The 26,374-nt window shown below is 45.7% G+C and overlaps 1 protein-coding gene across 1 annotated transcript; it reads left to right on the top strand.

Moving 5' to 3' along the window:
* The first annotated feature begins 14,651 nt into the window (after positions 1-14,651).
* LOC133371910 (galanin receptor 2b-like) lies at positions 14,652-19,982 on the top strand. The gene is made up of 2 exons (XM_061599892.1): positions 14,652-15,025; positions 19,232-19,982. The coding sequence occupies exons 1-2, from the start codon at positions 14,652-14,654 to the stop codon at positions 19,980-19,982; spliced, it is 1,125 nt and encodes a 374-aa protein (XP_061455876.1).
* The last annotated feature ends 6,392 nt before the right edge of the window (positions 19,983-26,374 follow it).

Genomic DNA, 26,374 nt, shown 5'->3' with positions numbered 1-26,374 from the left:
AACAAGGAGGCCCAACAGTAGGTGGAACCGAAGCCAATGACAGGCAGGGGCAACTAATTCTAGTTTTGTCCCTGTCTCCTTCTCTGCTGAGTTCTACAAGGGCAACACTGAGATTAAGAAGGGTGGGATATAAATTTAATAAATAAATAAATAAAATGCATCAGAAGAGCCTGCTGGATCAGGCCAAAAGCCCATCTAGTCCACCACCGTGTTCTCACAGTGGCCAACCTACGGGAAGCCCGCAAGCAGGACCTGAGCGCTAGAACACTCTCCCCTCCTGCGGTTTCCAGCCGCTGGTTTTCAGAAGCAGACTGCCTCCGACTGCAGAGGCGGACCATAGCCATCATGGTTAGTAGCCACTGATAACCTTCTCCTCCATGAATTTGTCTAGTCCTCTATCAAAGCCGTCCAAGTCGGCGGCCATCGCTGCCTCTTGTGGGCGCAAATTCCATAGGTAAGCTATGCACTGCATGAAGTCCTTTCTTTTGCCTGTCCTGAATCTTCCAACGTTCAGCTTCATGGGATGCCCACAAGTTCCAGTGTTACAAGAGAGGGAGAACAACTTTTCTCTACCCACATTAAGATAAAGGACAACTTAACTCTGAAGACAAGAGTATTGCTCCCACAAGGAGCAATTTTACCCGCATCACCTCCATAATGTTCTTTATTTATAAAACATTTGCAAACCACCTATGGGTCCCCCAAGATGGTTCTGGTTAATTGTGACCTTTGGATTCTCTCTCCACTGTTGCAGGCAGCATGCCGCTGAGGACCAGTTGCTGGGAATCCCAAGTGGGGAGAAGGCTGTGGTGCTCGTGCTGCTTTTGAGCTTCCCATTGGAGCATCTGGCTGGCCACTGGACTAGATGGGCCACTGGCCTGACCCGGCAGGGCTGTTCTATTCTTACAGATTTTACACTTGTAATTCCTGAAAAGGTCAGAAGGCGGCAGTGTGGGATAACTACCTAAAAGAGACCACGGTGAAGAAACAAAAGGGTTCTGTCCAGATGAATTCCAAACTGTAGGGCTGCTGTAAATCTAAAGCTGAAAGCAGGGAGGATGTGAAAGCCGCATGCTAATTGTGAAATGTGACAAAACTCCACAAGGAAAGATGTGACAAGCTGGACACACAATTTTAACGCAGTTATTGCTATATGGATTTCACCTTGTTCCCCCTGAAACTAGCCCTGTTTCAATGCATTTCCCCTTCCAGGCTCATCAAGCACATCTATAGTCACTACAAACCCAGAACTGATTTATTCCCAAGAGTGCTCCTCAAAATGATATAAGGCAAAGTTTCATGCTGAATTCTCCCCACATCTCTCCCTCTAATACTGAACTCAGGTGGTGTGTCTGGGGAAAATTGCATCATATTTTTAATTGTGCCGGAAGCTGCTTTGTGAAGGTTTTGTTTTTGTTTGGGAGGGACCTGAAAATACCTAAACCAAAGAAATATACTTTGGAATGGTCACACCAGCTTATACGTTTATTTATTATTTATTAATTAGAGTTATATCCCGCCTTTCCTCCCAGTAGGAGCCCAGGGTGACATACATTGGTCCGAATAGTTATTGATCACATTTTTCCCACCCTTCCTCCAAAGAGTTTGGGTGGTCTCCCCCACTCCACTTTCCCTCCACAGCTCTGTTGTTGGTCTGAGAGAGATTATGACTGGCTGAAGGCCACCCAGTCCAGTGAGCTTCATGGCCGAGTGGGGATTTGAACCTGAATTTATTCTAGTCTGGCACTCTAACAACTATGCTATACTGGATCTCATATACCTATCAGGAAGCTAATGCCCTTTGAAAATGGCGACCCTATGAATAGGGTTTTCAAGGTAAGCGGTATTCAGAGGGGGTTTACCATTGCCTTCCGCTGAGGCTGAGAGGCAGTGACTGGCCCAAGATCACCCAGGGAGCTTCGTGGCTGTGTAGGGATTTGAACCCTGGTCTCCCAGGTTGTAGTCCAGCAACTTAACCACTACACCACACTGGATCTCATACACCTGTAAGAAAGCCTTTTATGGATCTCACATAACTATCAGGGAACCAATGCCCTTTTTGGGGAGCTGGGTCCCAGCAGGGTCCTTCTGTCTCCAGCATCCTAGGAGCCAATCAGCATGAAAGAGTGTGTTAGCCACTGAGAAGAGTCTTCTAACTTGCTTTGTTGTCATTTCCGGCTGTTTGGAGCCAATCAACGGAGTGCCAATTAGTTTCTACTTCAAAAAGTCATGTTGTTGAGATTGAGAATTCTGTTACTGCAGAAGAAGAGACAGGGAATCCCGATGATGGCATCCCATCTACATCATCAAGCAGTTTGATAGCGGCAGGAGATAAACCTGTAGACACTGAACCCAGTAATTCAAGGAATATATCTGACAGTGCGAAAGGACAGCCAAAGTGACAGAGAAGCAGAAAGCAGTGTTCAAGCCTGGCCAGGTTGTTCTATAATCTTAGAAAGGGGTATAATCTTAGGATGGAGCGTTGGCTATTATGAAAGGACCTTGCACTTCTGAATTTACCACGACACTACCGCTTCTCACATATGAATTGCTTGCCCATTCTTCACAGGAACTCCAGCAGATGGTCTGCCATCCCTGACCCCATTACGCAAAGCACGCCGCTTTTATCTGCCTTTAAGTCATCAGGCTGCCTTTAAAGAGAAGAGGGGGAGGAGGTCTCCATTTATCAAGCTGAAATTACCAGCAGATTCCCAATTAATGGGCTGTGTGTGTGTGTGTGTGTGTGTGCCTTGTGCTATTTGCCAATAGGGAAGTTGCCTAGTCAACGCTAAGAGCTCCCCCCCTCAGCAACATTCAGACTTTGTTCTTCAAGGATGAGTACAAAACAACACTTTGTCAAAGATGTTTCTCACTCTGCTAGGGACACCTTCTCTGGAAACTGGAGCCAAGAGCACCTCCATAGAAGCTGCAAGCAACCTGGCAGTGTAAGCGGAGCATGTTGCTTGACATGCACAGTTTTCGGTTTAGCAAACGCATGACTTTTGAGCAGTAATGTAGTGGAAAATTAAGAAGTGGAGGGTCCCCTCACGTTAGTCACAGCCACACACCCTTCCTCCTTTGCTGCTGGGTTGAGAATGAGATCCTTGCTAATGCCTTCTCCCACAGCAATGGGAGCCAATCAGCATGAAAGGGAGGAATGTTAGCTACTGAAAAGAGTCTTCTCAGTGGCTGGCTTACCTCCTTTCACTCTGGTTGGCTCCAATCAGCAGGAAATGACAAGGAAGCATATTAGAAAATTCTTCTTGGTGACTAACACACTTCCTTTTCATGCTGATTGGTTGGTAGGAAGCTGGAGACATAAGGACCCTGCTCCCAAAAAAGGAGCTACTGAAAGGGTCTTCTCAGTGGCTGACTCACCTTCTTTCACTCTGATTGGCTCCCGTCAGCAGGAAAGGATAAGGAAGCCTGTTAGAAGACTCTTCTCAGTGGCTAACACACTCCCCTTTCATGCTGATTGCCTCACAGGATGCTGGAGACATAGGGCCCCTGTTGGAACTCTGCTCCCAAAAAAGTAAAGGGTCTAAGACCCCCCCGAGATCCCAGACAACTACACCCCTGCTTTTGAGCTAGGTAAGTTGACATTTCAGGAACAGCGTTGCCTCACACTCTGTCCCCTCCTTTCCAGGGAGAGCCTTTTGCAAGATCGATTTGTTTTTGGGGAAGGAGCACAGGAGAGGTTTTTTTTAATCCATTCATTTACCACAGGGATGGGGAACCTTTTTCAGACTGAGGGCCGCATTTGCTTCTGGGCAACCTTGAGAGGGCCACAAGCCAATGGCAGGTGGAGCAAGAAAAGCACAGTGATAATGCTATATACCTCTCCCTCTAATAGTGAACTCAGCTGGTGAGTGTCGACGGAAATGGAACACAATAGGGTCACTGAGAAACAAGGAGGAGACGTCGGAACGCTTGCGGGCAGACTGACTGCTGTTGGCTGCTTTGAGAATTTCCCAGGGTGCACCTGGAAGGAGCTGTACCCCTGTATCTAATTTATCTTGGTTGTATCTCCCATTTTTCTTGTGAGTTCTGAGAATTACAACAATCCTGCAAAGCAGAAAAAAAAAACCCTCACACATCACACTATCCATCCCTTCTTCCACTCCCCTGATCTCTCCACAAGAACTTGTAAGATGTCAGATTTCACTGTTAATTAAAGTAATTGCTGTTACACTTTTCCTGAAATCTGCTGGCCTACTTTAGCATAATTATAGCCTCAGTGGGAAGCTGTTGAATAAAAATGTGTTTTCAGGACGTGACTTTACCTCTGTGGGAAGCTGATCTTTTTGGATCAAAGGCTTCCGGGGAAATAAGACTGGCGCATTTTGAAGGACAAGAAGGCAAAATTCTGGATTTTGGCTGCTTCAAATTACAGATGTGGGGACGGCGCTCACATTTTTTAATGCTCTCCTATCTCAAACAAACAAGCCCTAATCTCCTTGCATTTAGTAAACTAGCATACCATGTCAGAAGACTCTTCTCAGTGACTAACATGCCATCCTGGGCTCCTACTGGGAGGAAGGGCGGGATATAAATTTAATAAATAAATAATACCAGAGAGGAAGGTTCTCCCCAGTATGCTAGCTTACTTCATGCATGGAGGATTTGTTTGTTTTAAATTGTTTAAATTGCTTGTTTCAATCAAAATTATGATCACTCCGCCAACAGTCTGAAATGGTTGCAGAGCTGGCCTTCCCATGAGGAAGAGTGCTGTGGCTCCCTCAGGCAATCAATGCCGGGAAGTGAAAGCAGAGAGGGACGTATCTGCCAATTTCATTTTCGAATGTTTCTAATCTTCAGTTTGGTCCTCCACTGAAGAACTGCATTTTTTTAAGTACTCAAGAAAATTCATCAGCATGTGTCTCAGTGGTCCTCTTTTGGCACAATTCCTGTTGGCACTCACCACCTGAGTTCACACTTAATAGGACTGATGTATTTGGGCCAATGCATTTTGGACAGGAGAAAATGGAAATGGACTGCCTTCAAGTCGATGCCAACTTACGGCTACCCTATGAATAGGGTTTTCATGGTAAGCAGTATTCAGAGGGGGTTTGCCATTGCCTCCCTCTGAGGCTAGTCCTCCCCAGCTGGCTAGGGCCTGCTCAGCTTGCCACAGCTGCACAAGCCAGCCCCTTCCTTGTCCACAACTGCCAACTGGGGGGCAACTAGGCTCCTTGGGACTATGCAGCTTGCCCACGGCTGCATAGGTGGCAGGGCATGTAACCCCACAGCCACTGTGGGGGTGATCTTTAGCTGGCCCTTGACACCCAGGAGACCCGAGCGGGGATTTGAACTCACAGACTCTGGACTCCCAGCCAGGCTCTCCTCCCCACTGTGCTATACCAGCACAATTTTGGACAGGAGAACTGCTCTGTATATCCCTGAGGGCCTCTGGTGCCTTTACAGTTATGAAACATCTGCTTGGCATGGATATCCTCAAGCGGTGGTGCTTCGTGCCCATTGGGACTGGTGGGGCAGAAGGCAAGGGAGCCCAACAGCTGGTGGAGCCAGAGCCAATGGCAGCAGAGCCAACAAATTATAGTTTTGCCCTTGTCCTCCTCCTCCTTGCTGGGTTCTGTAAGGGCAGATTGAGGAGGAGGAGGAAGCCGACAGCCAATGCCTTCCCCTGGACTGGTTGTAAATAAGAAGGCAGACAGCTGAGGGTCGGCTGAGGGCAGACCGAGATTGGTGGGGCAGCACCCCATTCACCCCAACAGATCAGCCTCCAGTGATCTCAAGCAACCTGGCAGGCATCACAATTCATTTCTGCCAAATTGCCTTTTGCGTGGAAAATGTGTTCCCCCCCATATCGCTCAAATTACTCTAAACAGAGAGCCACAGATGCAGAAGGCAGGAGGTGCAATTTCAAGGCCAGAGGGGAAAAACAAAGGCAGCCGCAAATGTGCTGGATTATGTAATGTGTGTGTGTGTGTGTGTGTGTGTGTAGCTGGTATAGCACAGTGGGGAGGAGAGCCTGGCTGGGAGTCCAGAGTCTGTGAGTTCAAATCCCCACTCAGGTCTCCTGGGTGTCAAGGGCCAGCTAAAGATCACCCCCACACTGAGTGGCTCAGGGGTTATGTGCCCTGCCACCTGTGCAGCCGTGGGCAAACTGCATAGTCCCAAGGAGACCAGTTGCCCCCCAGCTGGCAGTTGCGGACAAGGAAGGGGCTGGCTTGTGCAGCTGTGGCAAGCTGAGCAGACCCTAGCCAGCCGGGGAGGACTAGCCTCAGAGGGAGGCAATGGCAAACCCCCTCTGAATACCACTTACCATGAAAACCCTATTCATAGGATAGCCATAAGTTGGGATTGACTTGAAGGCAGCCCATTTCATTTCATATACAGTTTTGAAAGCAACAAACAGTACAATAAAAACCTCTGTTTTGTTAATCACAATTGTGTATATTAGGGTTGCCAGGTTCATGGCCTGAGACTGATCCTGTATCTTTCAGAGGAAAGAAAGTCAGCCAAGTGCAGGTGTTCTTGCAACACTGTAAGGAGAAAAATCACAAGGTGGAATTCTCCCTTCCCCCTGCACATCTTTTAAAGATACAGAAGACCTCTTGGAGGCTGGGCCCCAGTTGTGCAGGGGGAAGGGAGAATTCTACCTTGTGGTTTTTCTCATTACAGTGTTGCAAGAACACCTGCACTTGGCTGACTTTCTCTCCTGCTAAAGATACAGGATCAGTCTCAGGCCATGAACCTGGCAACCCTAATGTGTATATATATAAAATGTTTGCACCTTTGCAGAAATTCTCTCTGGAGATGAAAGAGAGCAAGCTAAGTGATCTTAGGAAAGGTGCTGGCTATTGCTTAGCTTGGTTGGGGGGGGGTCAGTCCTAAGCATCAAACAGCCCCGGGGGTGAGCCTGAAGTGTGGGGCTGCAGGGTGAACAGATGCAGAGGAACAGCATGGGGGAAAGGCTAGCCAGGGTGGGTTTTATTCCAGATAACATAGATCTAGTTGGGATGGATGAATCAGTCAATTTCAGTTTCTCATTCCCCCCCAATCTTAAATCCAGTCTGTCACATTTCTGCCTGTTTGCAATTTTTTCTTTAAAAAAAAGGTCTTCACAAGTTTGTCAACCTTTTAGTGTGGATTTCTCTTAATATACACAATTTTTCTGTCTTTTTCCTAGTATACATATTTTGCAAGAAATTTCCCCTGATAACAATGCATTTTTGAATGTCACGTTCACGAATATGTGTAATTGCAGGCACCCTGCCCTTGACTTATATGAATCCTTGCACACATCTTTTTTGGGGGGTGGGAAACTGCATTGCAAAATTCAGGGAAGTGCGAATTCGGAAGGACAGTCGCCTTTTGCTTCACGTACTGTTTTGGGAAGTGCGGATAAGGTCGGTTAGCTCTGAAATGTGAAGCGAATTTCTCCCCGTCTCAAGGCACGATTTGGGCTGCGTGCATAAGGAAAAGTGCTTGGGAGAATCTAATCTATATTAGCGACCAGAATGTGAGGCCAGGAGGTGATGGAGACTGAGTAAAGCAGAGTACAGGAGGTGAGATCCTGACATCACCCTCACAGTCCCAGGGCAGGGAGAAAGCCAGGGAAATGCCATAGTGGAGTCGGAGAGAAAGAGGAGGAGCGAGCAGGGCAACTGTGGCAGGAGCAGCTGAGAGAGAGCGAGAGAGAGCGAGAGAGAGAGAGCAGGCATCACTGAGGACCAGACAGAGCCATAATGTGCCAGCGAAGATCTGGAGCACCCAAACAGAAGCCTCTCGCCTGCCTGCATGGAGCTGCTGAGGCACCCCGTGAAGGGAACTTTGAGCCAAGGAAGACAGACAGCAGTTTAGTATCTTAGAATCAGGTAGGCAGCTACTGTTAGCAGTGCGCGGGGCATGGAAGAGGAATTCAATTCAGTTTGCACTGAAAGGCCGACTTTCCTAATTTGCACTTTCCAAATAAGATGCAAACTGACACACAGCCATCCTTTGAAATTTGCCCTTCTCTCAATGTTGCAGTGCAGTCGGCCAGCCAAGTAACGTGTACAAAAAATGCCTATGCTACTGTAAAGCGTTCGTTGAAATGTGTATGTTGGTGAAAATATGACACAAAAATGCATTGTGTTAGGGAATATTGCTTTGAAAAAATGTCTATATGGGGCAAAATGGCATAATACAGATGTTGGGAGGAATTTGCCCTAAAATGCTGATGAATTCTTATGAGGACTTTAATTTTAAAGAAAAAACTGATGTAGAAATGTGGAGAATTGAACTTAAGGTTAGGAAAATGAATAGCTGAGAGCAACGAAACTGGACAGATTCATCCTGTCCCTAGCAGTACCTTCTGTCAGTGGTGCCTTGACGTTGGAACAACCCCTCCCCTCTCAGGTGTGAGCAGCCCCAAGGTGCTTGCAGAATTTCAACACCAGGTAAAAACGTGGCTCCGGCACATGATTAGAATGCTGCCCCTCGCTTGGCTGACTATGTAGTCACACATGGCTAATATCTTGTCTGTTTTTACATGGCGACATTTAGACGGAAAATAGTTTTATTGAGTTGTGTGGCATTGTTTGTTCATTTCTTGTTCATTTCTTACCTGCCCTTCGCCGTAAGGTTCCAGAGTGGGTTACAGCAATTTAAAAATACAATATTAAAAACAGCTTAAAATGATGCTGACTATGGGATTGTGTGAACAAACACATTTATTGTGTGGTTGTTGTGATTATGATTATGTTTATGATTATGATTGTTGTCATCTGCCTGAGTCGTAATCATGGGATGCCTTCTCTAGTTTCCAGGAGAGACAGTAAGAGGGAGTGGTTAGAACAGGATTGCCAATTCTGCTCCTCCTTCTAACTGCTCCTGCGCCTTTAGCAGCAACTGAGTGTGGAAAGAAATTAAGGAAGTGAGGTTTTGTATGGAGACAAGAGCTGGTGGTGAAAATCTATGTGTTTGTGTTAAAGGTGCAGAAGCAGATTCTTTATTTATGTATTTATTTAACTGGCTGTTCCTCTGAAAGTGGCAATTCTAGGCTGAAGTAGGAGCAGCCAGGATGCTCATCACCCCCACCCCCAAAACATCTGCTTAGCCCCACAACGAGTGCTTAGTATCTTTTTTAAGAGAGAGAGGCATGGATTCCTGCACTGAGCAGGGGGTTGGACTCGATGGCCTTGTAGGCCCCTTCCAACTCTATGATTCTATGATTCTATGGGAAGCTACTCTTGCTAAAAGTGGCCCCTTCTGACCAGAAAAACTTGGTGGTGGGGAAAGACACTGTGTATATGCACAAGAGCCTTGTTATTACTTCCTAAGGTGCATGGCTGAATTCTAGAAGTGAAAGCAGGTTCAGGGGGCTAAGAAGTGGGAGATCCCGTCTCAGGATAGGATCCCTGCATTGGATTCTTGCACCAAGCAGAGGGTTGGACTTGATGGCCTTATAGGCCCCTTCCAACTCAACAATTCTTTGATTCTATGATTCTAAATCAAGCCCTAAATGTCAACAGGCTGATGTGTGTCTGTAGAATGGGTGCAAGTGATTCTTCCGGGAATGCAATGTGATTGGGATAACGGCTTCCTGAAAATTCTTATTTGCTACATTTTCATTCTATCCTTCTCCCAGGATGGCACATACAATCCCCCTTCCACCTTATCTTCACAACTACCCTGCAACGTAGGCTGGGCTGAAAGAGTGTGGCTTGCAAAAGGTACCCTAGTAAGCTCCGTGGCTGAGCAAGGAAAATTATACCTTCTGACCAGGAAGCTCTCTGTCCTGAACACATACACAATGTCAGGTTCTTGATGCGGCCTGATATGGAGAAATTTATATGAAATAAAACCCATGGTTCTGAATGAATCTGGGCCTCTTTCCTGGGCAGTTCTGGTTTTAAGTAATGGAGAAACAGCCATCTCTCCCACAAATGTCCTTTTCATAGCCTTTCCCAGCTTTTGAGGTTTATTATATCCCACCTTCCCAGTTCCTTCTTCTCTCTCGAGAGGGGAGCAGAGAAAAAGGAACTGGGAAGGCGGGAAGAGGAACTGGGAAGGCGGGAAGGAACTGGGATCAACATCCTTTGCATATCAGTCTAGCAGGAGGGGGGGAGACGGCAAGGATCAAAGGACAGGTATAGCCTAGCAACAAAGAGGTCTCCTCCCTAGCTACCCGTTTTAACCCCATGCAGCCTCAACCCACCAAGTTGGAGTTGAACCTCATACATTCCAACACTTGGGACACATAGAATGAAGTCAAGAAACAATTTCTGAACAAAATTGAGAAGCGTGATTGACATCCCCCCCTTATATTGGCAGCTGATTGTGACTTTAAAGTTACTATATATGGCAAATAAAGTGAAATGTGTGGAGGGGGGTGTCAAATGGTGCAGTGCAACAATTCTTTTTATACTTTTGGCAAATTGCTTTGTTTTAGCTCTTAGGCATGGCTTACCATCAGGGCTAGACTGCTGCAAGGGGATTTTATTGTTTTCCTTGGACAGATTTATAAACGGCTTCAAAGGTAGAGGCCATCGAAGCAGTATACAAGACGAAAGCAGGATAAAACACGAAACACAATTTCTAAAATCTCTAAAAGAGAGGGAGGGAGCGAGGGAGACGCAAGCTAGGCCCCAGCCCAGGTGGCGTGGAAGAAGGTAACTAGACTTATACGATGGAAGGTTGTACCAATCAATCCTACGTGCAGCTGAGGCTCAGTGTTAGGTTCTTATAAACACTCACCAGAGGCTTTGAAATAAAAGAATGTTTATATGGAGGGTGCAGGTTATATTAATCGGCCAGGGAAAGTTTGCTATATTGAAGAATAATTAATAGTTTATCCAGGACGGCTGTTTAACAATGGAGATTTGAAGTAAGTTGTTTCATTTCACCCTTTAAAAATATATGGTCGAAGCTTGATGATTTGCTGTGTTTGGGAAAAAATGTTATATCAGGCCACTGATGAAGACAAATGTTGAAACACAGGTTCATGTTGAAATGCATTGGGTTTGGCCTATAAAAGGAGTTATTCGTCTGGAGCGAGGGTAGGGAACATTTTCCAGCCTGAGGGCCACATTCCCTTGTGGGGAACCTTCTAAGGGCCACATGCCAGTGGCGAGTGGCAGGGACTAGTTTCTCTTTTTCATATCTTCGCATTTATACATCATTTTGAGAATTTTTTTTAAGTCCCCATAAAAATTCATCAGGGTCCTTTCTCCCAAGATATACATGTCTGCAAGCAATTTCCACCTAATATAAACCATTGTTGTATGCCATTTTCAGTTATCTATACATCTTTATGCACACTTTCCCCTAATATATGCATTTTTGTAGCGCATGTCTTTTTGTTAAACAGCGGCTTTGCAAAAGTAGGGATGGGATCCATTGGCTGGCGCAGATTTTAAAGCATTCTATCAACCTAATAGGCCGGTATCGATTTGAGTTCGTTCTTTGTCCACTACCTGCTGCTTTTGTCAATCCGTTTTTCCCATTACAAAAGTATTGATATTAATATCAATAATTTTAAAGGAAATACTGATATTTTGAAAGGAAATATCAATAAAATTATTGTTCATATCGTTATTTTAGAGGTGGATCTCCCCCCCCCAAAATAGCTGCACATAGTTGCTACATAAAAATCTGATTCACAACAATAGAGAATAAGTGAATTAGTGGAAAATTTGGTACCAATTTGGTACAATACTGGGCAGAATTCTAGCACGTCCCGAACTGGGAGAAGTGCAAATTACAATGGATTGCTGCGTTCTGCTGCACATATTTTTTCAGGAAGTGCAAATTTGGTAGGTTCATCTTAAAATGCAAACCGAACTGAATTCCTTGCCCAAGCTAAACTGTGGCTGCTTTAGGCAAAAAGCTCTTGGACCAGCTGGCGCTGTCCTCAGATGCTGACGCCTGTGCAGAAATCAAAATGCCGGCAAATGGGGCGTGAGCCACAGCACTGTGCAAGATGAGATCTCAGCCAGAGCCCTGCTCTTTATGTTGGATGAGAAGGGGTTAAAGTGTGCTTTATCTCCTGCAAGGACGTGTCAGTGAACTGGGCTAATGCTGCAGGTAGAGATGGAATGATCTGTCAATTTCAGTTCTTTCCCTTTCCCATTTTTTCCCCAATTTGAAATCCAGTGTGCCACGTTTTCTGCCGCAATTTGCTCTTTTATTTTTAAATCCTCATGAAAATTCTCCAGCATTGTAGTGCAAAATGTCTCCTAATATACACATTTTTGTAGGCAGTTTTGACTAAGGTATACATTTTTGTGAGCCGTATCTCCTAATGGAATGCATTTTTATGTTATTTTCAGTAAATATGGTCATTTTTATGCACTCTTTACCCAAATCTATGGGTTTTGTGAACATTGTTTGGGTGGCTGATCACAAAATAAGTGTGAATTTTGAAAGATGGCTGCTTTTCTGTCTCGTATCGTTTCCGAAAGTGTAGATTTGACAGATTCGGCTTAAATGTGAATGGAATTGAATTTCTGTCTTACCCCTGACTGCAGGTCCAACAGAACTTGCCTAGATCAAAATAAAGACTCTGTTAAGAAATTATGCCAACCAACACTCAACATTGCAAAGACTAGCCTTCCTCGACCTGATGCCCTCGAGATATTTTGGACTATAACATCCATCAGCCCCAGCCAGCACAGCCTGATGGGAACTGTAGTGTAAAACATCTAAAAGGTACCAGGATGGGAGAAGACTGACATAGACCTTGGAAGACAACAGGAGCTCTCTTCTCAAAAGTTTGTAGAAATGTGAATAAAAGTCTTACCTGCTGTTCTCATTCAGTGCCTTTTTCCCCCTGCCACACTTCCGTTCGGGGTAAAATATACCATTCTCCTCCTCAAGCTTTTTATCCTCACAACAACCCTGCAGAGTGGGTTAGGTTGCGAGGCAGTGACTGGCTCAAGAACGCAGGGAGCTTCCTAGATGAGTAGGATGGCTGCTTATCTATTGCCAAAAAAAAAGCAGAAATGCACCGTCACAAAACAAAAAAAGAAAGGTCACAGATTTGCATATGCTGAATTGCATGTATAGGTGCAAATGTACAAATGGTTACTGAAATTTAAACGAGAATACATCTCATCATAATGGGAAAGATGTTGACCTGTGCACCAGCCTCCATCTGCTGTCCAGTTTCTTGAATCTTTAAGCAGAGGACTGTCCTCTTTGAAAGCAGGACACGAGGCCACTCTTTGGCTGAGTGTGGATGTGAACCTGTGTCTTATGGCAACACTCTTAACAACAACAGCAGCAGCTGTATTTTAGATCCATGTTCCGGGGGGGGGGGGTTTGGCAATCATATAACTCTCATTTTCCTGTGCAAGTCTCACGACGGTTAACTCAACATAACAGAATCCAAAAACAGTTTGCAGGGGGGACAACGGACAGGCATTGGAGTCATATATTTCTCAAGTATAATAAAACCAATTTTCTGGGCAAGTGTTTTGCTTCACCCCTTGAATCTGATTGCTGCTTTGGGAACCACTCTGCCCAGCTGTAATCCATCATTCTAGCGGGGTATATGAGAGCAGTAATGTCAGTATGAAATTTACAGCAGCTAGAGATGTAGTACAAAATATCAGACTTGGGTTTTTTCCCCCCTATGCATAAATCAACGCTGGGTATTTGTTTCTTGTTGCCAAATATCCGGATTAAAAATCTGCCCTGGGAGAAGCCCAGGATGCTTTGACTGACGCTGAGTACTAAGAAGTGAACCACTCTTGAGTTGCTAATTTACAAGCAAAATTTACAATGCGCAGCTTACGTCCAGGATTCATTATTCACTCGGCAACTCTATGGCAGGGGTTACACAGAGTGCTCCTATGCAGTGGAGCTGGGTAACAGAAATGGGCAGGGATGGTGCACCACCACCTATTTCTAGGGATGGGGGAGAACTTCAATTTTGTTTGCATTTTAATGAGAAATTCTCTGGTTTGCACTACTCAAATCAATGCACAAACCGAAACTAAATTATCCTTTGAAATTTGCACTTCTCCAAATTTTGCAATGAATATCTCTAATCATACAATATGTGCCAAAATGCATGTATCGGGGGAAATGGGCATAAAATGCATATGACAACATACAAAAATGCCTACTGTTAGGGAAAATCGCATGCAAAATGTGAATATTAGTCAAAACTGCATACAAAAAAGCATGTATTTTAGGGGAAATTTGCACCAAAATGCTGATGAACTTTCCTGAGATTTCTTAAAATAAAAAATCATACATTGTTTCAGAAACACAAAGAACTGAATTTAAAGCTGGAAAAAATGAGAAACTGAAAGAAACCAGACTGCAGAAATCCATTCATCTCTATTTTTTTCACAGCAGAGACAATGGTGTCATCTCCCACGGTGCCAATCCTGTGCGTGGCAAAGAAATAAGTTTCCTGAGAATGAAACCCAGAATGGGTGGTGGTGGTCTGAGGGCAGGGGAGGGCTGCTGCCTTAGCGCCCTGCTTGGGAGCTTCCAACAGACATCTGATTGGCCACTCGCAAAAACAGGATGCCAGAGCAAGGCAGACCTTTCATCTGATCCATCAAGGCTCTTCTTTACGAATCCAGATTTCCTTCGGTGCACCATTCGGATTGTTCTTTCGTACACACTCTCACTGACCAGACCCTCACAGTCTCTCTCTTTCTCCTTCCCTTTGCCCACAGATGAAAAGAATGACTGAACAGGAAGACTTTGCCAGCTTGGTTGGACACTGGAATGCCTCAGACGCCTACCAGTTCAGTCCAGCTAGCGTGATCGTCTCGGTCGTCTTCTCCCTCATTTTTCTGCTGGGCACAGTCGGCAACAGCCTGGTCCTGGCTGTGCTGCTGAGGAACAGGCAGCTGGGCCACAACAGCACAAATCTGTTCATCCTGAACCTCAGCCTGGCTGACTTCTTCTTCATCATCTGCTGTGTGCCTTTTCAGGCCACCATCTACTCCTTGGAGGGCTGGGTCTTCGGGTCCTTCATGTGCAAGGCTGTCCACTTCTTCATCTACCTCACCATGTATGCCAGCAGCTTCACGTTGGCCGCCGTCTCTGTAGACAGGTAATTGAGGCCTCCCCCCTTGCAAAAAAGACAATTTGGTTCCCTGCAACAGTGAAGCAGCATCTGCCCTATATATTTAAAGCAGTATCATACCACTTTAAACTGTCGTGGCTCCCCCCCAAAGCATTCTGGGAGCTGTAGTTTGTTAAGGGTGCGGAGAGTTGTTAGGAAACTTCTATATTCCCTTCACAGAGCTACAATTGAGCTAAAATTAAAACTTGGCACAAATACAGTTCTCCCCTGACCCCGGCACACCCCGCAATTTCAACCTCAAATTTCAAAAGTTTGGTACTGAAGGATAATCATCATCGTCCAATATGATAATATCGTCAGCTCTGTTGTTGTAAGATTTTTCTGTGCATTTTGGTGTCCTGCCCATTGTTGAAGGACTCAGTCGCAGACACGTCTGTGGTTTTTTCTCTTTTTATTAAAGTTATAGATATATCGAAACCAGTGGCGCCTCATTAACCTAACTACGCTTGCTAGGAACTCTGACCCTGAGCTAACACTGACTAAGCATACCAATGCAGCACTAAGACGTTGACTCAGCAATGGGGTCCCCCTCCTGAGTCAGCGTAAGTAGGCTTGGATCGCGTGCACACACGCAGGCTCCGCCTCAACTCCAACTATTGAACTTCCCACCTCTGGTGCCTCCAAGCGTGGGGCGAAGGTGGTTTGATCTCCCGCTCCCCTTCTGATGGAGGGGGGCTTCTAACAGTCAGTTTGGGCATCGCAAACTGTGCAGCATTAGGTTGGGAAATGTCTGATGTGCTTTGTACCCATAAGAAGAAAACAATCAACATATTATATATAAGTGAAGATGGACTGTTTTCATAGGTTTATATCTATAGTCAGTCATACTCAGGGCAAACCCACTGAAATCCATGGACATGATTCAGTCCATTAATTTCAGGGGGTCTACTCTTAGTGAAACGTAGTTGGATACAACCCATACATTTGTATGTGGTAAGTATAGATGTTATTTTATTTGTGTTATCTCTTTGAAATCATATTTATAATCTGGTTAGTAATAACTAAATTAAAATTGCAAAATTAATCAAAACAACAATACATTAATTAAAATTAACTTGATAGAGCCAGTATTTTACACCCAATCCACTTAAAATCCTGAGTAACTCACACTGGAACCAAGTGAACCGGCAGATCTGGCTCCAGTGGTCAGCACTGCAAGGTGTTTGCTAAGTTTCTAGTCCAGGAGGGGTCCCACCACTGACCCCCAGGGCCTTGCATCTCCTCCTCTTTAAGGTCACTGCCTGTCCATCTCAGATATGCAAACATAGGGGGCAGAGGGCTACAAGGTTAATGAATCCATTGTACTTACTTTATGCAACTATTTAAAGTAAATAAATCTCGGAGCACAATTGGACAGTGTGCGTTTAGGGGTTTGCAGTTTTGCATTCACTTACAATAACTCCCCCATTATATCCTTATTTCTCTTTTCCCCACACACACACAACCCCCACTTTTTTGGTGCATCCCTTGACCCTCTGAACTTTCAGCCCTTTCCCATCTGCCTGGTCAATCCATTTCCCAAGCTTGAGACAGAAGTGGGCAACCTGTTTTCTTAGTTGTCATGTCAACCTGCCATCCTGCCACAGTTGTCAAAATAAACATTATGTTCTCCCCCCCCCCTCATTTTTTCCCCTGAAGGAGAAAGAGAACATCAGGCAGATGGTCTCTTATCTGCCACTTGTCAGCTCTGCTCCCTGTTGAGCGTCAAACCCTAGAATGCTCCATTGGGACAGACATTCATGGTCAAATCATTCCTGTAAATTCCGGGGCTTACATGAGTTTAGTTTAGCAAATCTTTATACCCCACTTTTCTATGGAAATAATATCCAAAACAGCTTTCAATAAAAGAGGCAGAAATGCAGCGTGAAAATTGCCAACACTTAAATCACCTGTCCAATACATATTTGTATATAAACTCAATAATTAAGAAGGAAAAGACAGCAAGATTAGTGACACAAAACTTATCCATTCAGGCATCACAGCAGAAGCCTACAAATGGGATAAAAAAGTGCTTTCCTTATATTTATTTAAATTGTTCATTTTATTCTATGGAAACTTAAAAACCTGTATAACCTTAACTCTGTTCTTTTCAAGTTGCATTTGTTAAACTCCCTGCCCCCTTTGTTTGCAGACATCATGGAGAACCTTGGTTAGAGCAAGCTATGTTTTAACTACGGCTCCCAAGCCATAGCTCCTGATATATTTTGTTTATTCATTATGACATTTTTATTCCACTTTTCCTCTAAGGAGCTCAAGGTGGGGTACAAAGATAGCTCTCCCCCTCCCCATTTTATTCTCACAACAACCCACTGGGGTAGGTTCACCCAAGAGACAGCGATTGGCCCAAGATCTCCAACTGAGCTTCATGGCCAAGCAGGGATTTGAACTCTCGTCTCCCAGGTCCTAGTCCGACACTCTGACTGCTGCACCACACTGGCTTTCATTCTCTCTGTGTGTATGTGTGTGTGTTGGGGGCAGAAGACCGGGGTGTAGCCAACTAACTTTTACTCAGAATAAACCCACTGAAATTAATAGATCTAAACTAATCATGTCCATTAATTTCAATGGGTCTATTAATTTCAGTAGAGTAATTTCTACTCTGAGTTGGACTAACATGGGATTAGGGGTATGCTAGAATTCCACCCTATTCCGGTTTGGTATCTAATTCCATTAATTTGCTTATTTTCTATCACTGCGGATTGGATTTTTATGTAGCAGTTTTCCGGGGCTATTTTTTTTTTTAAATCCACCTCTAAAATATCGATATTAAGAACTATATTGCTATTTCCTTTTATTGATAATATTTCCTTTCAAAATATTGATTCGTCCTTTCAAAAGCTGATGGAGTGCTTTTGAAGCCGCACAGGCCAACGGATCCCATCCCTACATATGATATGACCCAGGCAGGCAGAAGAGAAGTGTCAGCACAGGAATGGGCAACGTTTTTTCCGTCAAGGCCTGCATTCCCTCTGGGCTTATGTGGCAGGGTCTGCATGCCAGCACTGGAGGGGAGGGGTTCCAAAGCCCAAAGTGGGTGAGGCAGCTCCTTCTTCCTCTCCTTCCCACCATCCCTCCCCAGCAAGCTACCAGGTAGGAGGGAGATCGCGCTTGACAGCGTCCTGAACTGAGTACTTGCAGAAGGCTGAGGGCAAAGTAAAATTCGGCCAGAGGCCACATGCAATCCTAGGCTGCAGATTGCATCCCTGTTTCCCTATGGAAACTTGGAAGGTATAGATGGCGGGCAACCTCAGGCCCAAGGGCCGAATGAGCACCCCAAGCGTCTCCATCTGCCCGTTGGGAATCTGCCAAGGCCACACGCCCTCTCCAACCACACCCCTCACGACCCCTGACGTGCCTCCTCCTTGAGAGTTTTTCCCTGGCTGGAATGTGTCCTTCAAACTTTGTTCATATGCCTGGATGGAGTGTGCAAGTATGTACAGAAACTAGCTTGCTGTACTGATGAGGATTTTTTTTTTTCAAACAAGGATATATTCTTTGGGAATTATGAGGTTATAACATTTTAACAGTGTTATAACAGGCCAGCTAAAAATCCTCTCCCTTGGCCTGGTATCCATGGTGACTGGTATGCCTGGAATGCTTGGTACAGCTTGACTCCAAAGATAAGATAAGTGGAACAGGACTTGTACTGAACATCCCGGTGCTCTCCAAGGCCTGGGACAAAATAACACTGTAAAGTAGCTAGCTCACAGCTGAAATGTGCTGGTATTAGAATGACTGAGAAATTACCTAATTGGCTAGAAGATTAATGTAGACAGTGTAACCACTATGTAATCACTATGTAACAGCTATGTAATGCTTATGTATAACTCTTTGATTGGGTATGCTAATGTCTTTGTTCTAAAATGTATAAAAACCCTATGCACACAGTGCCACACTGCAGAGTTCCATCAACATCAAGGGATACTGACTGTATGTGCGATCGTTAACAATAAAGGCCTATCTTTGCTTCAAGCCAGTGCCTTCAATTTTCTCAAGAGCCCTGGTCCGATGAACCACAAAATTCCCTGTCAGTACAAAGGTAGCATTTGCATTCATTGCTTTGCCCATGTGGCCTCCAAAGGGTTACCCAAAAGGGAATGTTGACCTTGGGCTGAAAAATGGTTCCCCGCCCCTGGTACAGATAATGCCTAACTCTGCTGATTGTTCTTACAGGTATTTGGCCATCCGATACCCTCTGCGCTCCCGGGAGTTGCGGACACCCTGCAACGCGGTGGCAGCTATGGGGGTCATTTGGGGCCTCTCCGTGGTCTTTTCGGGGCCCTACCTGAGCTACTACGACCTGATCGAATGGGAAGCCAGCTACATCTGTGTGCCGGGATGGGAGGAATGGAAGCGGAAGATCATGGACACCTGCACCTTCACCTTCGGTTACATGATCCCGGTGCTGATTGTCAGCCTCTCCTACACCAGGACAATTAAATACCTCTGGACAGCTGTGGATCCCCTGGAGGATATGTCCGAGTCTAAGAAGGCCAAGCGCAAAGTGACCAAGATGATCATCATTGTGACTGTCCTCTTCTGCCTGTGTTGGCTGCCCTACCATGTAGTCGTGCTCCGCTATCTCTACGGAGACTTTCCGTTCAATCAAACCACCTATGCCTTCCGGCTCCTCTCCCACTGCATGGCCTACGCCAACTCTTGCCTCAACCCCATCGTCTACGCCCTGGTTTCTAAACACTTCCGCAAGGGGTTCAAGAAGGTCTTCAGCTGCCTCCTGCAGAAGAAAACACGGAACAGGGTCCATTTCGTCCTCGGCGCCCATGCCGTGCCCAGCTTCAATGCAGGTTCAACGGAAGTCTCTCAAATGAACGAGGACCACAACAGACAGCTGAACGGATGTGAACTGTATCCGAGGTCCCTCATGGTCCCATCGGGACCCACCATGACCCTCCATGTTTCTTAGGCTGAACTGAATGGGAACTCGGGCAAAGGGAGTGTGATACTTCTCTCTCAAGGCCATTCCAGAAGGTGTTTTCTGGGGGAAGAGGATATTTTCATTGAAGTTCATCTGAGGACGTCACAATCAGTGGTGGTTGGTCCATTGGGGCAAATGGGGCACTGCCCCACCAAATCTCAGTCTGCCCTCAGCCAACCCCCACCTGCCTGCTTTCTGACTTACAACCTGTCCAGAAGGTGGCCCTGGCTGTGTTGCCTTCCTCCTCATTAGCCTCAGTTTTACCCTTGTAGAACTCATCAGGGAAGAGGATGGGGACAAAACTGGAATTAGTTGGTTTTTGCCTGTCACTGGCTCTTGCTCTGCCTGCCATTGGCTCTGGCTCCAGTTATATTGGTCTCCCTGCCTTCCACCCCACCGGTTCCAATGGCCGCAAACCACCAGTGGTCACAGTGTTCTGTTGTATTCTGGGGCTGGATGTCAGGACCAAAGCCCCACAGAATGTGACGGATTATGGGACAGTGGCAAAGAGGCTCCACATCAGCACCCGAGCCAACACAGGCATGTTGGGACTCACCAGGGCTATCACTAGTTTATCACTGCAACTTTTCTTTTTCCCCCTATTAAAAAAAAAATATATATATATATATATATAGTCAGTGGGCAGGCATGCATGTAGCTGCAGATCATATCTTATTTATTTTTTACTTAAGAATATATTACCCCCTTCTGCAACAAAATGGCGCTTGATCTCAAGCAAATTTGTTTAGCACAGCTGAATCTGGCGCCTTCCTTCCTGGTGTTTTGGACTATGATTCCCATCATCCCTGATTGTTGGCTGTACTGGCTGGAGGTGATGGGCCCTGGAGTCCAAAACATCTCAAGCGCACCAAGCTAGAAGAGACTGGTTTAGTACCAGGGCAGCTGAAGCAAGCACCATTTCATTCTTGTAGACATGCTGGCACTATGGCGGAAGTGTTTTAACATGTTGAAACTGCACATGCTCAGAGTCTCTTTTCTCTTCTTTGCTGTTTTGTTTTGCTCTAACGTATCAAAAGTGTAGAAACAGTTGTGAATCATGGTATGGTGTTGGATGGGATGGGTAGATGAGAAATGTTAATGGTGTCCTCCATACCTGAAGTGATACATGTGGTGAAAGACCATTAAAAAAAAAAAAATATTCGGCAGGTTCACCATTAAGTGCAAATTGGATCTAATTTCCCCCAGATCCCTGCTAGTTCCTTAAGGTTCCCATGGCTAGGTCTACCGGCCTAGAATCAGTATATTTTTTATCCTATAAGTATTGGTGTTCTTTCACCACCCAACTCTAAGGGGCGCTACTGCAACCTATCCTTTTCACAGATGGAATCTGTTGCGGACATCAGAAGCTGAATACACACACACACACACACACACACACATGCAAGATTCTAGTCCTAATGGTTACAGGGAAAACACCAAAGGCCTTGCTAAACTGGGGGAAAAAAACACCCTGCTGGTTTGTTTTCACATAAAGGTTGCATTAGCCTCAAGACAAACTCTGTTGGTTTATCTTATGCTAGCCTCGGCCTAGCATATTTTGCCGCTTTTAGGTAAGTCTTAATATAATGACTGGGGAGAGGGCAATCGCTGCGGTGAGATAAAGAGTAACTGTGGATGACTCAGTAGAGGCTGGTTCATTAGAGTGTATGGGGCACTGCCCCACCAACCTCAGACTGTCCTCAGCCAAACCCCGCCTGCCTGCTTACAACCAGTCCAAGGGATGGCCCAGCCTGTCAGATTCTTCCTTTTCCTTAGTTTCCGTGTTGCCCTTGTAGAACTCAGCAGGGAGGAGGATAGGGGCAAAACTAGGATTAGCTGGCTCTGCCTTGTCATTGGCTCTGGGCTCTGCCTGTCATTGGCTCTGGCTCCACCTATGGTTGGGGCTCTCTGCCTTCCGCCCCACCAGTCCCAAGGGGCACCAATCACCACTCTGTGGATCATAGCGGTATGCATGTGTGCTATGCTTTTTTTTTTTTAAGTACCACAGGCAGCTGTGCTGTAGCACCGAAGAGGCTGAGTACAAACCACGAGGAGTTTCTCAGATATATTTATTTCTATTGTCTATTCAAAAGCTGCAGAAGAGTTTCTCACTTGTGGAGCACAGCAAGGGAATGAACAAACTCTGATTAGATGATAATAATAATAATAATGCCAAAAAGAAATAAGAACTTTGGAACAAGGAACAAGGGAGGATAGCAAATGGTGTGGGAGAGACTTGGCATCAGTCGGTGACGTCACAGGCGCCATCCAATAGGTTCCAACGAGAGTCTTGCCTCCACAATCCAAATAAAATTGAGAAGTGCAAGCACATGTCTGTGTGTGATGATATTTTTTACCAGCAACTCAGCTTTGTAGTTTGTCGAGTAATATCTTGAGACATCTCTACAAAACAGCTAGGCTATCTACGTTAGTGCTGCGCCAAAATCTTTTGTCTAACTTCTCAACTTTTTCTTCCCTTGCAAAAGAGTCTTCCGTTCTTCTGCCTCAATACGTCAGAGCGTAGGAAGCTGCCTTATACTGAATCAGACCATTCCTGCATCTAGCTCAGTATTGTTTACTATTACTATTACTATTGTTTACACTTACTGGCAGAGACTTTCCAGAGTTTGAGGTAGGGAACATTCCCCAGCCCCACCAGGAGACGCCATTGGGGATTGAACCTGGGACCTTCTGCATGCAAAGCAGATGCTCTGCCGCTGAGCTACAGGATTCTGATTCCTCCCTCTCACTTCTCAGTGACCCCATGTTGACTCAATTTTATTGGCACTCACCACCCGGGTTGGCTATTAGAGGGAGCAGCAGCACCCTCCATCACGTGGCCCTTAAAGCCGCCATACTTAAAAACAGCTCGAGGAAGGCTAGAACATGTTGCCGAGTTAGCGTTCATTAGTTAGTGTCTATTAGCAAGCTCTCTTGGGCTGAACAAACATGATACAAATAGGGTTTTTTCCCCCAACTACAGAAAATAATTTCCTCCCCCCAGTGGTGTTAATGTGAGCTTTCTCACTATGCAGATTGAACAGCTAATTGGCAGGCAGCTGGGTACACGCTGTGCCCTCTGGCAACAATGGCAGGAAGAGGCTCCTGACTCTGATCAGATTAGGAAGCCACGTAGGCGTTTGTGCGTTCACCTGTCCTCCAGGCCATCGATTGGACTGGGAGACACAGTTGAATCACAGGCTGTACTCTCAATAGTGAGCAATCTCTTGTCTTTTTTTACCTCTTAATACGACAGGGCTGAAACACACAGAGCATCATGACTACCGGTAACTCTCACTTGCGTTCTGTGAGTCTGGACGCACATTCCTGGTGGCCATTAGAAGCCTTCCTTTCCCGAGCCGGAAGAGGCAACGGAGCGCCCAGAAACCCACATTCTGTCCCCTGCGACTGCCCTCCATTCTGTTACTCTGGGACTACAGAGGAGGAGGGAGGCTGAGGGGAACGGGCCATAGCTCAGCGGTAGAGCACTTGCTTTGCATGCAGGAAGTCCCAGTTTCAGTCCCCAGGTATGGCTGGGCAAGCCCCTCTGTCTGGAGAGCCACTGCCAGTCAGTGTAGCCAGTACTGAGCTAGATAGATCTGGGGCAACAAGTTGCCAGAAATCGTCTCCTGCAAGCAGCCCGGCCGCTGCATTCTGCACTAGTTGCAGCTTCCGGACCAGATGCTAGGGCAGCCCCACATAAAGTGTGTTACGGTCATTGAGTCTTGCCCTTCACGGTCCACAAACAGTCGCAGCTGGCATGCCAGCCGAAGCCAGCAGAAAGCATGTCTGCCCACAAAGCTCACTTGAGCCTCTAGTGACAGAGGTGGGTCGAGGAGAACCTCCAAACGGCATACCTGCTCCTTCAGAGGGAGAGCAACCCCATCCAGGGCAGGCAACTGACTGATCTCCCGGACACCCTTAACAAATGACAGTCGCCGGGATTCTTTGGGGGAAGCCACGGCTGTTTGAAGTGTCACAATGCTGTTTAAAATGTATATTGCAGATGGGGCCTAAATTAGGAGAGATGGATTATTTTTATTGTTAACGTGAGCTGACAACGGTTTCTCCATTTTTCCTTTTTGTGATACGGTGTTTGGTGATAGCCATTGCTAGGTCTGATGAAACATGTCTCGTGTTTTAATAATGTATTTTGCATTTTCCATTTACATGTATTGAATTGTGGTAGCCTATGGCTCTGAGCGATAAATATTGCTCTGATATTCATTCGTTCGTTCGTTCATAGTAAAAAAAAGGTAAAGGTGTCCCCGCACTTATAGTGCGAGTCATTTCCGACTCTTAGGGTGCTGTCTTGCGACGTTTACTAGGGAGACCGTATATATGGGGTGGGATTGTCAGTTCCTTCCCTGGCCTTTCTTTACCCCCCAGCATATGGTACTCATTTTACTGACCACGGATGGATGGAAGGCTGAGTGGACCTCGACCCCTTTTACCGGAGATTCGACTTCCTCTTTCCGTTGGAATTGAACTCCGGCTGTGAGCAGAGCTTCGGCTGCGTTACCGCTGCTTACCACTCTGCACCACGTTCATAGCAGACCCATTAAAATTAATGGACATGACTCTTAGGTTTATTAATTTCAATATGTTTACTCGGAGAAGAATTTAGTTGAATATAACCCTTTAAACACACACACACAACTTTCTGGCACAGAAATCAAGCAGTGGGAAGACTTGCACTTGTTGAATGCTCCCTGCCGTAAAAACATTTATTTATTTATTTAATTGATACCTTGCCCTTCCTCCCAGAAGGAGCCCAGGGCAGCAAACGAAACACTAAAAGCACTTTAAAACATCTTAAAGATGTTAGGTCCAAACCCAACACGCAAGTCGCCCTGTCAACCCCAACTCGCTTATTACACCCGGGAAGAGTGCGGAGTTGAGTGCAAATGAACCCACTATCAGAGATCAAGTAACATGAGACAAAAACCTTGTTTTTGTCTCATGTTACTTGATCTCTGATAGTGGGTTCATTTGCACTCAACTCCGCACTCTTCCCGGGTGTAATAAGCGAGTTGGGGTTGACAGGGCGACTTGTGTGTTGGGTTTGGACCTAACAATTGGGGGCTCGTCCGGGATCCCTTGTGCGGACCCCCTTTTTGCCATTGCACCCCTTAATTTGATAACAGGCGCCACGAGAGAATTTTCTCGGTTATCAATAAAAGCGGGCGGCTTTGACACTTTGGGGATAAAGCACAGTTGAGGAAAACCCGCTATCAGACGTCATGGGAAATAAAGGGAGTGTGCCGGTAAAGGACAGCCCTTTGGGAATAATGTGTATGCTGTGGCAAGAGGAGGACTTGCCTGTGCGTAAGAGAGGCCTGAAAAAGAGAAAGATGATTGAGCTCTGTGCGGTAGCGAGACCGCGGGTAACTGCAGTATTGGCACCGGGTGAACGGTAGCCAAAGAGTGGCTCCTTTAAACCCGTTCCTTTAAGAGGAGTAGGGGAGCGGATTGAGGTAAAACATTCAGATTAATTGCATTTCTGGCTCCTATGGCAGATGGGAGTGCAGAGATTGCAGGGTTTTTACAATGCTGAAAGACAGATCTTTGACCGGTGAGGCCCACCCTCCAAGTTATTTTTCTGAGGATGACTCAGATAGAAGAATGATTTTAAGTCGTTCTATCTTTCCACGCCAGCGCCGCCTTCCAGCCCCGAAGGCGGGGCTCCTCGGCCGGCGCGGAAACAAGTCTCTTCCGATTCAAGTGCTGAGACGGAAGAGAAGGATCCAGGAGAGGGGCCCTCAGGGGGCAACGGTCACACGCTTGCGAAAAGGAGAAAAAGAGAAAAAGAGAAACGGTTATTGACTAAGGAAACGCCACTGATTGTGCGAGACCAGCCGTATCTGGACGCCCAGGGACGGGTCAGACTCCTAGGTGTGTAAGGCTTGTGTTTTCCCGGGAAGTAAGAACGTAAGAATGGTAATAGGAAGGATTTGCATAAAAGAAATGTGTATGAGTTGGGTACCCAAGTGAGAGGTTGTATGCGTATAGCTTTTTTTTGAGTTTATGTATGAAAGTTTTTCTGTGGGTTTGTTTTCAAGGGAACTTTCCTTCCATTACTGTCGTTCATAAATCATGCTGATTTTACCTTTTCCTCTTTTAACTGCTTGGATCAGCTGCGCTGCCCACCTGTTCTCTTAGTAGTTCTTAGCATTTTTTTTAAAGAAAGTATAGGATTTGAACTAAGCGATTCCTTTTAGAATGTCAGGATTTCTTTTTCTTTTGTTCCTGTACTGGGTTAACTCCTTCTTCCCTTCCTCCTTATTTGATATGAATTTAGATTATTAAGTTTTTTTGTGTGTTTGTCTGTCTTGCTTGCCACAAATTACTTGTGTGCATCTTCCTTCCTGATGTAATGT

The sequence above is a fragment of the Rhineura floridana genome, chromosome 17, assembly GCF_030035675.1.
Source record: "Rhineura floridana isolate rRhiFlo1 chromosome 17, rRhiFlo1.hap2, whole genome shotgun sequence".
NCBI classification, from domain to species: Eukaryota; Metazoa; Chordata; class Lepidosauria; order Squamata; family Rhineuridae; genus Rhineura; species Rhineura floridana.
Note: the sequence above shows the minus strand (reverse complement) of the source record. Positions and strands in the feature narration are given on the sequence as shown.

What these genes read in the sequence shown, in the direction of transcription:
- LOC133371910 (XM_061599892.1), top strand. Translation starts at nt 14,652, where the DNA reads ATGACTGAACAGGAAGACTTTGCCAGCTTGGTTGGACACTGGAATGCC. An exon ending in GCCGCCGTCTCTGTAGACAG is followed by an intron (nt 15,026 to 19,231) that starts GTAATTGAGGCC and finishes TTGTTCTTACAG; the next exon opens with GTATTTGGCCATCCGATACC.